Source organism: Diadema antillarum, unplaced genomic scaffold, assembly GCF_040938485.1.
Source record: "Diadema antillarum isolate AM-2024a unplaced genomic scaffold, OU_Dant_1.0 scf00000097, whole genome shotgun sequence".
Taxonomy (NCBI): Eukaryota; Metazoa; Echinodermata; class Echinoidea; order Diadematoida; family Diadematidae; genus Diadema; species Diadema antillarum.
In genome coordinates this window covers 828,302-841,144 of record NW_027270986.1, presented here as the reverse complement: position 1 = coordinate 841,144, position 12,843 = coordinate 828,302, and the positions used below count along the sequence as shown (strand labels likewise).

Genomic DNA, 12,843 nt, shown 5'->3' with positions numbered 1-12,843 from the left:
TGTTGCAGACATGTTGCAGACATGTCGGGCTAATTTCCTTCTTTAGAGAGATGTCTCCGCGAATAGGGAGACTCTAGTCGCCATCAGATCACCAAGCAGTCTCCAGCCCAATGAGATACCCACTCTAATTTGGCAAAACAGTTCAGAGGGTCAAAGTTCCTGTTTTTCTCTCAAATTTAATAGCAAACTTTGATAATTCTTTCTGATTTCGTGCGCATTCATAATGAATACAACTAGCTTCAGTTATTCTTTCCCAAATTCAAGGCATGCAGTGAAATTCAAAATATAATATTTCTGCAACATATTCTTGCAGGATTTTATAGCGTGAATATTGAGTAACATCTAATAGTTCACTTTATACATGTACTTTTTCTTTTTCCATATAGTATCAAATGACAGTGTTTCCCCTTTTTGGCACTATATTTGGTTTTGATGATGCTGGTGATGGGGGAATTCTTTTTATTCCTGATGCAATTTCTAATTACATTTCCACTCCTCAGAAATTATGCCCCATAGAAACATGCAGGTCAATTAGGATGTCATAAACAGCTGCCTGGCCATCCATCCCATTTCCTGAGCTCTCGCATATTCCCACCACATAACTACAGAATGCTTGGGAGTAAAATGTGTCATGCTCATAATGCATAATTATTTAGTAGCCTGGACAAGTGACCACATTCACCATGAAAACTTGCCCTCCTATCAGCAGCAAAAGCCAATTATGGTGCATACCAAATACCCTACTTACAGTAGAAGACAAAAGATCAAGCGACTTGCACGACTACACATTTCAATTCTAGACTTGTAGCAATTAAAAAGATTCTTGGTATGTGGTATTCAACTCAACAGAAATTGATGATTGTGATAATACTATATTAACACTAACACTAGGATATCAACTTCTTTGCCTTAAAGTAATACATCCAGAAATGTACAATTTGTTGTTTTCTACATGTATCTACCTGCACAATGGTACAAATGTAGGTAACCAGGACTCTGGCTTCTACACTGTTATGCAATCAATGGAAACATGTAATGACTTTGCACAGCAAAGATCACATTCTCAGTTGCCTTGTCCTGTGGATAAACTGTATTACAGCTTTATGTCTCATACTGAATGAAATCCAATCCAATCTTCTACTTCTAATAAAACCAGTTATCACATGGCTTGTCCAAGATGATCAGCTACTGCTTCTTATAGTCAGATACAAGAAAAGGAATCAAGCTTCAGCAAATGAAATTTAGTTTGTTGACTTTGATAAAAAGATTTCTTTCCCCACTTTTGTCAAGTCATAAACATTACCAAAAAGTCTTTTCTGATAAACATTTCCATCATGACTGAATAATAAATACAAGCGTTTTGATAATGTGTATGATTATCAACTGATATGGCTGTTTATACATCTAGTCAGATTTTGCGCTGTTTTTGCAACCAGACCTTGTTGCTAATCTGGTACTCTGTAACTGAATTCTTGAAATCTAGATGTCTTTTCAATCTCAATATGTGCCTGAAACTACCTACATGTACCTTGGTTACAGGAACTGCTTACCATTGGGAGCAGTGATTTTTTTAAAAATGATGAGATATCACATTTGATGCATGCACGTATATGTGTGGGCCAACTGTATCACAAAACATCCTACCATACAAAAATTTCGCAGTAAAGCCTAAAATTTATGCATACGAAGATATCACTATTTTTCTCAAAAAAACATGTTCTGCAGATGGCTTAATCTAGAAACATTTTCATTACAACAATTGTTCACATTTTGTATATAATGACTAAGACACTGATTCATATTTTACACTGGTTGTTTCTATCCGTAACTCACATACAAAACTGTAATACAGTTACTTCCTGCGGAGAAGTACAGACAGAGACCATATATTATTCTTTTACACTGTCTTTGTAGAACTACACGGATACCAGTATTCTGAAGCACTACAGCTGGGTTTTTGTTTCATCTTCAAATGGTAAATAATGCCTTTAATGTCCACGCCAATCACGGCGGAAAAGTACATTGAAAGTAGAATATCACATTGCAGTAGGTGCATATAATTTATCGGGATATTGTATGGATTGTATGACACATCATCCCAACTTAATGTGTGTGGAAGCCGATATAATACTTGAAGGCTAGTTTTGAGGAACTTCTTACCATTGTCCTGGCTCTGCACTTTCATTCTGTTTCATATCAATCAAAAGCTCAAGAAGACTATGGGCTTCTAGAGAAACCAACAACATTCATGGTGTTTGTATCCACCTCCCTTCAAAAAGTGTATCAAAGTCAGTTGTACACCAATGTACAAATTTGCATACTACTGGAGGGCTCTACACATTTATGAAGCATTTTTTTTCCTACACGCTGGTACAGTGAGATATGCAGTCTAACATGGCGCAGGTTTAAAGTAGTGTGAATGCACAGTAGCACCACTGTCAACAAGGCGCGAGGTGATATTGCATACTGCAGTACCTGGTACTAAAAAGTAGGGCCTATTGCTACAAAGTACAATAGTCCCACGAAGGTGTAGTGATCAATTGACATGAATGTTGTATTCTCTACAGATTACACTTCCCGAGGTGCAGGAAAAGGTGATATTACTGGATATCAGTGGGTTCACTTACATCCCTTCCCTCTGAAGCTCTATTGACAATATGTGTGAAATGCATACAAGTAGAACGTTATGCTTCTTTTCCAAAGTGCATTTATAATCTACGGTAAAATTATAATTGTTTTGCTCCTGATCTTGTTTATTATTGAGCTTTTCAGTAATATTTGGACATCTTCAACTCTAAGGGGAATAATTCAAACCACTGCGCGTAGTCTCATGCGTGAACGTGAACGTACACTGTACAGGCATTGACCGAAAGATCGGTCTGTATCTGGTCGTCGGGGATACAGCGTGTATGTTCCATGGAGACTGCATCTGGCTTCACTGATCCCCTCCAGAGGAGAGCCTCTGGACAGACGGTTTTATATCTTTCTGTCTACAGTAGTACATGCAAAGCAATGCTACAGATTGTACATGTATAAATAGAGGGGGTGTCGGTTTCAATGTACAGACAGTGTCGATGTGTATGGCAACATGCTGTATGTTGGACACTTAAACATGCTTGATGCTGATTTACTAGATGTTTTGACTTGGGTTAATGAGTGGTGACTGGTGGTACAGTGTACGTTGTGAATTAGTTCTATACTGAAAGCATATGCATTGCATTCAACATTGGTAAACATCGCACTGTCCATATGGCATATTAAACGTTTGAGCCACAGTCACATTTCATTACTAGTATAAAATTAAAGTATAGACTCTATTTTAATTTTTCATTGAATTACAAAAAGAACAAGAAAAGACCAAAGCATTTCCAGCAAATTTAAAAACTAGATCTACAGTTGTATTACAAAAACTAGCACTTAAAAACAGAAGATCAAGAACGAAACACGCCACATCATGAGGGAATCGAGCTAGCACAGAATAGAAAGGAGCTCCAGATCCACCACCGCATACCGCACCAGTGAGAACAACCCAAGCGGACCGTGGAATCCGTATGCACAGTTAGTTGCGACGGAACGTGAACCTGCCTGCTAAAAAACACACAGTCTCTGGGATCGGGAGTCTGGAGTGGTAACGGTACAGCTGAGCTGGCTCTGTTGACGCTAGCTACGGTGGTAGACACCGCTCCCTACCATAACTTACGATTTTATGACTCCGTTTACTGCCAGGTTCCACAAATGTACTTTCATTCAGGTAACTCTTGAATGTTGCAGATCCTCGTATCGACATGGTGATTGATATAGCTGTCTAGCGAGAGAGAAAAAACAGTTTAGGAGATTTGCACCTTTACGCCACCGGCGAGTGTATTAGATACACATAGCGGAACATCGCCATGTTCTCAATAAATACGCCGTTCAATTGAGTTTTCTGGGGTCAGCGGCATGCGCATGCAGGTTACACATTAGGACGGGCGTTTTCCAGTGGCGTTTTCGCAGGATGTAGCCTTGAACATCAGCCGTTTTACAACGATTTTAACGTAATGACGTAGACACACCCACCCACACGCGGTTTGTCCGAATTCACAAATTCGCTGGCATTGTTTTGTACCTGAGTAATAGGAGAACTACAGTTGTGTACAGAGGCGTTACCAGCTTTTTTTCAAGGGGGGGGGGGGGTGCGTTTTGACAGTAAATGTAAACTGTGAGATTTTTTTTTTTTTGATTTATTGGCTCCTGTATTATCATGTACATTTTCACATGCTCTATATATTGTACATAATACATGAGATTGTATACATACACGAATCTTTCGCTATGAAGGACTATACGGGGGCACATTATGTGACGATGTGAGATCCTCGGCGATGATCTATTCCGCTCCTTCAGTGCGGAGGGTGTGGGAGGGGGATATAGGAACTTTTTGTAAAAACAAGAGTGTAAAAGTCGCGCTTATAGAGCATAGTAAAAATGAATATGCTGTGAACGTGATGAAGGACTAGTACGGGAGATCCTCGGCGAGGAAGCGAAGCAACCGAGCGGGAGAGGGTGTAGGAGGGGGATACCCCTCCCACGGAGGGACTTTTTGTGAAAAGAAAAAAAAAGGAGAATTGCAGAACAATTAAATGCGAGCGAGCGGAGCAAGCGAGCTTAAAATTTTTTGATATTTTAAAATCCCAAACTGCGGTTTTTAGCTGTATTTTTTCGCTTTGGAAATGAAGGGGGGCACACCGGGCGCAACTGCTGGCAATTACTGGCAGCAACATGAGGATAATGGCATAACGATTAAATGCGAGCGAGCGAAGCGAGCGAGCTTGAAAATTTTGACATTTTACAGTAAAAAAACTGCCGTTTTTAGCTCTATCTTTTCGCTTTGGAGTTTAAGGGGGGGGGGGGGGATGGCGCACCGGGCGCAACTGCTGGCAATTACTGGCAGCAACGTCAGGAGGATGGCACAACGATAAAATGCGAGCGAGCGAAGCGAGCGAGCTCGAAAATTTTGGCATTTTTGAGAGTAAACTAAAAATGTTGTTTTTAGCTACATCTTTTCGCTTTGAAAATTAAGGGGTGATGGGGGCGCACCGGGCGCAACTGCTGGCACCTACTGGCAGTAACATCAGGAGAATGGCAAAGCGATTAAATGCGAGCGAGCTTGAAAATTTTGACATTTTACAGGCAAAAAATTACCGTTTGTAGCTATATTTTTTTCGCTTTGGAAATTAGGCAGGGCGTACCGAGAGCAACTGCTGGCAATTACTGGCAACAACATCAGGAGAATGGGATAACCATTAAATGCGAGCAAGCGGAGCGAGCGACCTTGAAAATTTTAACATTTTACTTTCAAAAAAACTTCCGTTTGTAGCTATATTTCTTCGCTTTGGAAATTAAGGGGCGGCGCACAGGGCGCAACTGCTGGCAATTACTGTCAGTAACATCAGGAGAATGGCATAACAATTAAATGCGAGTGAGTGGAACGAGTAAGCTTGAAAATTTTGACACAGTCAAAAAACTGCCGTTTGTAGCTATATTTTTTCGTTTTCGAAATGAAGGGGGGCGCTCCGGGCGCCACTGCTGGCAATTACTGACAGCATCATAAGGAGAATGGCATAACGATTATATCGTCTGTATCACTTCAGTCAATCAATTTTCCTTACAACGTTTTTGTTACCCCAAGGTTCCACAATTATGTTTTCTCAATTTACTTTGTTTTGAGTATGCAACCTTATTCTATGTTACCAAAGAAAGTGAAATGTTTATGTTCTTTTCGAAAAATGAAATAAAGTTTGAATTGAATTGATTAAAATGCGAGCGAGCGGAGCGAGCGAGCTTGAAAATTTTGACCTTTTACAGTCTAAAAACTGCCGTTTGTAACTATTCCTTTTCGCTTTGGAAATTAAGGAGGGGGGGGGGGGGGGGGGGCGCACCGGGTGCAACTACTGGCAATTTAATACTGGCAGCAACATCAGGAGAATGGCATATAGCGATTAGATACGAGCGAGCCGAGCGAGCGAGCGTGAAAATTTTGACTTTTTATAGTCCAAAAACTGCCGTTTGTAGCTTTGTTTTTTCGTTTTGGAAATTAAGGAGGAGGGGGGGGGGGGCGGTGCGCCACTGGTAGTCAAGGATGTCGGTTTATGTTCATGATTGGGGGAGGTATGACCAGCGAGGGGGCGTCGAAGTGACCAAGCGGGGGAAGGATGTCCAAAATCTGCACTTTAGAGCATCCCCTCATTGTTTGTGTTTGTGTGCGTGTGTTTTATACATGGAAAAGTTGGGAAATAGGCCAGGTCAAGTCTTATTATATGCAATGCAAGGCATTTTAATATAGACTATAGTATGTAAAGCAACACTCAGTGATCTAGCTTTGATATAACGAAGTGTAAGGTACAGAGGTGTTCATTCTACATCACATTGCGCAACATTGTAGCGACTCTTTGCCGTTCGGATGTTCTGAGTACACTGCTCCATCCTCCTTATCATTCAGAATGCCAACCAGGAATCACGCTGAATCACAATCTTTTGTCGGCTCCGGGCTTTTTGAACAATGTTTCACACTATTTATGCCTCTTTATATAATTACGGTTAAAAGAAATCTTTTCTTGCTCACCCTTTCATGTCAATTTCAAAAGCAGATTACTAATCCTTTAATTACCATTTTGATATTTTTTTTTTTGTACCAGCGGAATTGGGGGGGGGGGGCACGTGCCCTTCCCCCCCCCCCCCCCAGTTACGCCACTGATTGGAGACCTATAACGGGGGAGGAGGATGTGGGCGGGGTATCTCCCTCCCATGCGACGGAGCTTTTGCATTTTCTGAATTGATAATCCGTTGCACAATGAATGAAATATACCTTACGCATACAGTACGGTCGATAGATATATTATAGTAAACACTGAATGTATAGCATTATTACTGCCCGAGCCTTGGTGCGATTGTTTTTGTTTTGTTTTTGTATTGTTTTGTTTTTTGTCTTTTTCCCCCGGTGCAAAATAAAAAAAAAATAAGAAGAAATATAAAAGAACAATTATCTAGCGTCCAGCGTGAGGTCGCTCGCAGACTGAAGCGTGTTTTTTTTTTTTTTTTAAGGTTCTGAAGGGGGGTGCGTTCGCACCCAGCGCACCCCCCCCCCCCCCCCCCCCCCCCGGTGACGCCCATGGTGTATGTGACAAAAGAGCATGGAGAGGGAACAATGAAATCATAAATGCATGACAATGTTAGATAAAAGAGGGTGATAATATGTTTGAGATGTAATAATGCCGGTATATGCGCCAAGCAGGGAAACGACCCGGTCATGAACTTTATCTGGGTTCATCACTAGAGAAATAAACAGTACTTAATCAAGTAACTTAAAGAAGTATTGCAATACTCTTACAGGGGCCACGGAAACGCAGGGCGGGGAGGGGGGGGGGGAGGCGACCCTCTCCCCCCCCCCCCCACACACACACACACACGCACAATAATGACCGGAGAAATAATAATAGTAAACAAACACACAAACACAACAAAATCTCCGATGGTTCCGCCCCTATAGATTCTTAATTCTTTAAAGCGGGAGGGGGGGGGGGGGGGGAGGGGGATACAATTGACCCTCAACCAATCATTATCATGTGCATAGGCCTACACTACCCTTGACCACCGCTCCTTGGCCCGCACTCACCCCCCCCCCCTCCACACACACAAAAAACACACACACACACACCACAAACGAACACGCACAAAAAAATGAAAAATTCATTGGCCAAACACTGACTCACACTTGCATGTTTATAGAAATAAGAAAAATGATCAGATTGTCATGGTCATTCTTCAGCAGAGTAGGGCCTATATATGGATGTTTACTTTCCGCTTGTCTATGTCACTACAATTGAGACAGTTTTGTCATGAAAGTGTAGGCCTATATAGATATACACTGTCATAATCAAAACGGAACCACCATAAGACCGAATAGAAAACATTACTTGCTATAACACGGTTGGACTGTACACAATTGCAATGATATTTTGTATCCTATAAAGCTAAAATTATTTGTATGATATCAAGTCTGTGCATGTTGCACTTTAAAGGCATAATTTACCATTTGCAGTTGAAACAAAAATCCAGCATTTGTGCTTCAAAATAGTTCTAAAATGTGAGTTAGGGATAGAAACAACCACTGTAGAAATTTGAATCCGTATGATCTATGTATAAAGTGTTGTTAAATACACAAAATGTGAACAATAGTTATAATAAAAATGTTTCAAGACTAAACCATGTGCAGTTACGGTTTATTGAGAAAAACACTGATATCTCCTTATATTTTAGGCTTTATTGCGAAAATTTTATATAAGGTAGGATGTTTTGTGATACAACAGACCTCCACATATGCATCAAATGTGATATCTTGAACATTTTTGAAATCACTGCTCCCAAAGGTAAACTGGACCTTTAATAGCGTGTTAACCGCCGCTACCTGAGCTTCTGTATATAAAGAAAAAGGAAACATGCTTTATAGCGACATTGTCGTTGTGACTCAAATCTAGTGGGATGAGTGACGAACGAAATGATCAAGCCTATCCATGAATGGATGAATGAATGGATGGATGAATGAATGAATGAATAAATAAATGGATGAATGAATGGATGAATGAATGAATGAATTAATGACAATGAACTTAATGAATTGTGTGTTTTGTTTGTTTTTATTGCCATGTCCATATTTCACGTGTCGACAAATAAACCATAAACATAACAAAAAAAATGCATGGGTGAACTTTCAAATACAGCATTTAAGACAATTAAACATGTGAAATATGAGGAATCTAAAAGCATTGCTTGTATGGTGTATAGATTCTCAGATGCTGATATGAGATAAATTCTCACTTGATGCTAAATTCATAATTGAAAGGAATGACAATTTATGAATAAGGAATATTAACACGTCGAAGAATATAAAAAAAGAGGAGAAAAAGAAAACAGATGAATGAATGAATGAATGAATGAATGGATGGATGAATTAATTAATTAATCAATTAATAGATGGATGGATGAATGAATTGATCAATGGAAGAATGAATGAATGAATGAATGAATGAATGAATGAATGAATGAATGAATGAATAAAATGAATGAATGAATGGATGGATGGATGAATGAATGGATGAATGAGTGCATGAATGAATAAATGAACGAATGAAAATAAATGAATGGATGGATGAATGAATTAATTAATCAATTAATAGATGGATGGATGAATGAATTGATCAATGGAAGAATGAATGAATGAATGAATGAATGAATGAATGAATGAATGAATGAATGAATGAATGAATAAAATGAATGAATGAATGGATGGATGGATGAATGGATGGATGAATGAGTGCATGAATGAATAAATGAACGAATGAAAATATGGACGAATGAACGGATTGGTGGATAGGTCCATGAATTCATGAATGAACCCAAGAACAAAACCAAATGAATGAGTTATGAATGAATGAAGGGTATTTATTGCTGTCAGCTTATCGCTACTATATACAGATTTGCAAAATATTACGCGCAATGAACATAATGTTCCCATCGCAGAGAGAGAGTGAAGGAGGGAGATTAAGGGGAGAGAGAGAGAAGTAAAGAAAGAGATAAAACACGTTGATCCAGAAAGTTTCTTGAAAGACATCTATCTGTGGAATTCAAACAGGTAGGAACCCTATCAAACAATATTTCATTCTTGTAAAGTTATTGGCTATCAAACAGATAATGAACTTATGTATCTTATTCATTCATGGGATACATCTGTATATGCTTCTCTTCGCAAACGCTTTATTACATTTACTTCATCACCGCATCGCTCTATACGCTTGAACCAGCTTACTCTGCTATTCTCCGACGAATTTTAAAACAAAAATTAATTCTTTGAAAATCTAATAGTTTTGAGGTGTCAAATCAGTTTCCACATTACATTAGACTTTGTATGATGTGCCGACAAGGAATGAGTGAGTTGTATAAATACATGTATATACAAAGTCAAATAATTTACATAGACTATCGTATTATTGTAAACCTTTTGATCATATCCAAAATGCTACGTGTCGTCTGTATGTCATAGACAAAACCAAAAGGGGTGCTCGCCTAGTACCTCCTTGGACAAAACTATGCATTTATTGACTATCAATGAGTGTAAACGGTATGTGTTGAGACTCATTGTTTGAGAGAAGCAAATGGATAATTTAGTCTAAATGTATACCTTCTAAATCAAAGCGTGGCGATAATAACATGTCAATTTTATTAACAGTTATTAACCCTCATGCCCCTTGCGTTCTGCTTATAGAAGATAATTAATCATTACTGCGATATTACTTAAATACCCTCTTGATCATCACAATCAACATCCACAACCTACAGCTATAATTGATATATCTATGATATCTATTGATATCTATTTTAGCTTTATTTTTTTCTATTTAAATTTATTCGCCATCATTTCAGAAATACAAAAAGAACAAAAAGATACAGGAAGATACATAACTATAAAAACATGAAATAACACAAATAAAGAAGAGTATCGTGATGATGCCCCCCCCCCCCCCCACTAGAAGCATCGGGGGCCCAGTAAACATACGTACTTGAATACAACTGGTATATAAAGACGGAAGGGGGGGGGGGGACAAGTTGTTCATTGTCATGTAAAGGTCGGTCTGTAAGTAGATTTGACGGGGGACCTGATAGAGACACTTCGCACTTTACTGAACCCAACGAAACACAAGTCACAACGTAGAAGAAGAATGGAAAGAACAAAAATGCGAGCATTAGCCCATATCTTTACATTTCTGAGCTACATAGGATAAAGTGACAATAGCAATGCTGCATGATAACTTCCTAGAACGAAAGCCGTCATTTCTTCTAAATATACGAAGAACGAAATGCCCACGAATGAAACTATATAATGTTAAACTAACAAACAAACGAACAAACGAACGAACCCAAGGATGATGAAGCAGTCACAGACCTAAGTGCCAATTGATCTCGAATCCTTTGACAAGTGAAATAAATAAAAGAAAACAAAAAACAAAACACACCAACACAAAAACAAAAACAAAAAACTAAACAAATCTCAAAACCTATGAGAAGAACACACTATCCCCTCCCCCTCCTTCTCTACCCCCTCCCCCCTTCCTTTCAGGATGATAATGCGGATCTGGTATTCTGGATTTATACGTTTATACCCAATGCATACTTTTCGTTTACCACTTTCAGGAAACGCTCTGCGGTGACGTCAAAATCTGGAAACGCCTGTCGATTTAGCATCCGTGTGGTGACACCGTGACCTGGGCGTTTCTAAACAATGTATTATGTCCATAATGAGTCTAACGTTCACTGTTAAATACGAAAGATAAGAAGAAGTCTTGCCATATCCCTCGCCCCCATCCGTATAGCTCCTCCCTCCCATCTTCGCCACACCTAGCATTTCGAGAAACGGGTAAAAGTAACTATACAACTAACTTAATCACACAAAAATCTCGTACGCTCGTTAACCTACAAAAACTGAACTATAAGGTTCGATGTATGCATCATAATGCATCGCATTTTTGCCAACCAATTTCCCTACCTCAAAAACATATCATTGCTCCTAACCTATTCGTCCCTCCACTTTTATCTCAAGCTCATTCCAGTGTTGATCTCAGAATTCGTTCGTGAATGCAATCATCCGATCGACAATCTTATCATTTTGTTTAACCTTTTCCAGGTACACTTTGCTGTGAGATAATTTTTCTGTGAAAGACCTCAACGCTGGCAAGTATCTAATCGTGGGCTGGGGGCGGCTTTGGCACGGCATCAATTTGAACATATACTTCAATATTGTATTGAGAGCTAGCAATGAGACACGTCAGGTCACCCCATATCATCCCCTCCCACTTCCACCCCTCCCCTCTTCTCTTACCGCACTTTAGCGCTTCATCATCATCATCATCATCATCTTCTTCTTCTTCTTCTTCTTCTTCTTCTTCTTCTTCTTCTCATTCTTCTTCTTCTTTACATCTAATAATTTCCCATATTATTTTTACATCGATATTCGGTGAAAACATTAACGTTCCATGACTTTCTTATTACATCGTAATGCCAAAATTTTCATGACATTTCGATCATTCTATTCGTCTGATTTATAGTATATGAACCTGTGGCCAAATTTAACTTCGTGCATGTGGAATTGAACTTAAGATTCACAAGTCCCTTGCTTATTCATAAAGGTGTCTGCATGTCTGCACATGCTTTCATTTTCTTTTATTCATATCCCGTTCTCTCGATTAGAGATAGAATTTAACAGACATATTAAATATTTCTTGGTGTCAATATTTCATCGTTCGTATATAAGCCAAAATATTTGATAACGGAAATATTAACCACCTTGCGCTTGAACTATTATCCACATCGAATTCATTGGTATTATTGCGTCCTATATCTCGCCACTTTGTATCACGTTTGGAAATGAAAACCGAACAATAGATATCAAAGAGGTAAATAAATAAACCATGCAATATCAATTGATATCGTTACATCCTAATCGATTAGGGAGGGGTCAGTTGTAACGATCAACGCCCAACGCCCCTGGCGAGTTGAGGTTGGGGGAGTGGGAGGTGGGATATTACATACAAATTGTACTTTTAAAGAAGGGGGAGAGATCTTCCCTTTTTATTTTCGTAATAAAACTTCATTCAAGGAACACTGAAATGTTGAAGTTATTGAAAATGAATGTGTTGTTACCTTATATGGCTTGCGTATTACAATTAGAAATAAGTGATATAAATTCTTAATTCTGCTTTGAGATATAATGTATTTATAGTAAACGTTATTGAACTTTAGAAAAAAGAACAAAGA

At 38.9% G+C, this 12,843-nt stretch overlaps 1 protein-coding gene across 1 annotated transcript in view; it reads right to left on the bottom strand.

The window, feature by feature from the left end:
- Positions 1 to 3,885, bottom strand: part of LOC139718574 (myotubularin-related protein 10-like) — a 90,947-nt gene extending 87,062 nt beyond the window's left edge. Inside the window, exon 1 of the mRNA XM_071630041.1 lies at positions 3,701 to 3,885. Within this exon, the coding sequence (XP_071486142.1) occupies positions 3,701 to 3,787 (87 nt within the window). The 5' untranslated portion in view covers positions 3,788 to 3,885. The remainder of the gene's footprint in view (positions 1 to 3,700) is intronic.
- Positions 3,886 to 12,843: the final 8,958 nt, after the last annotated feature.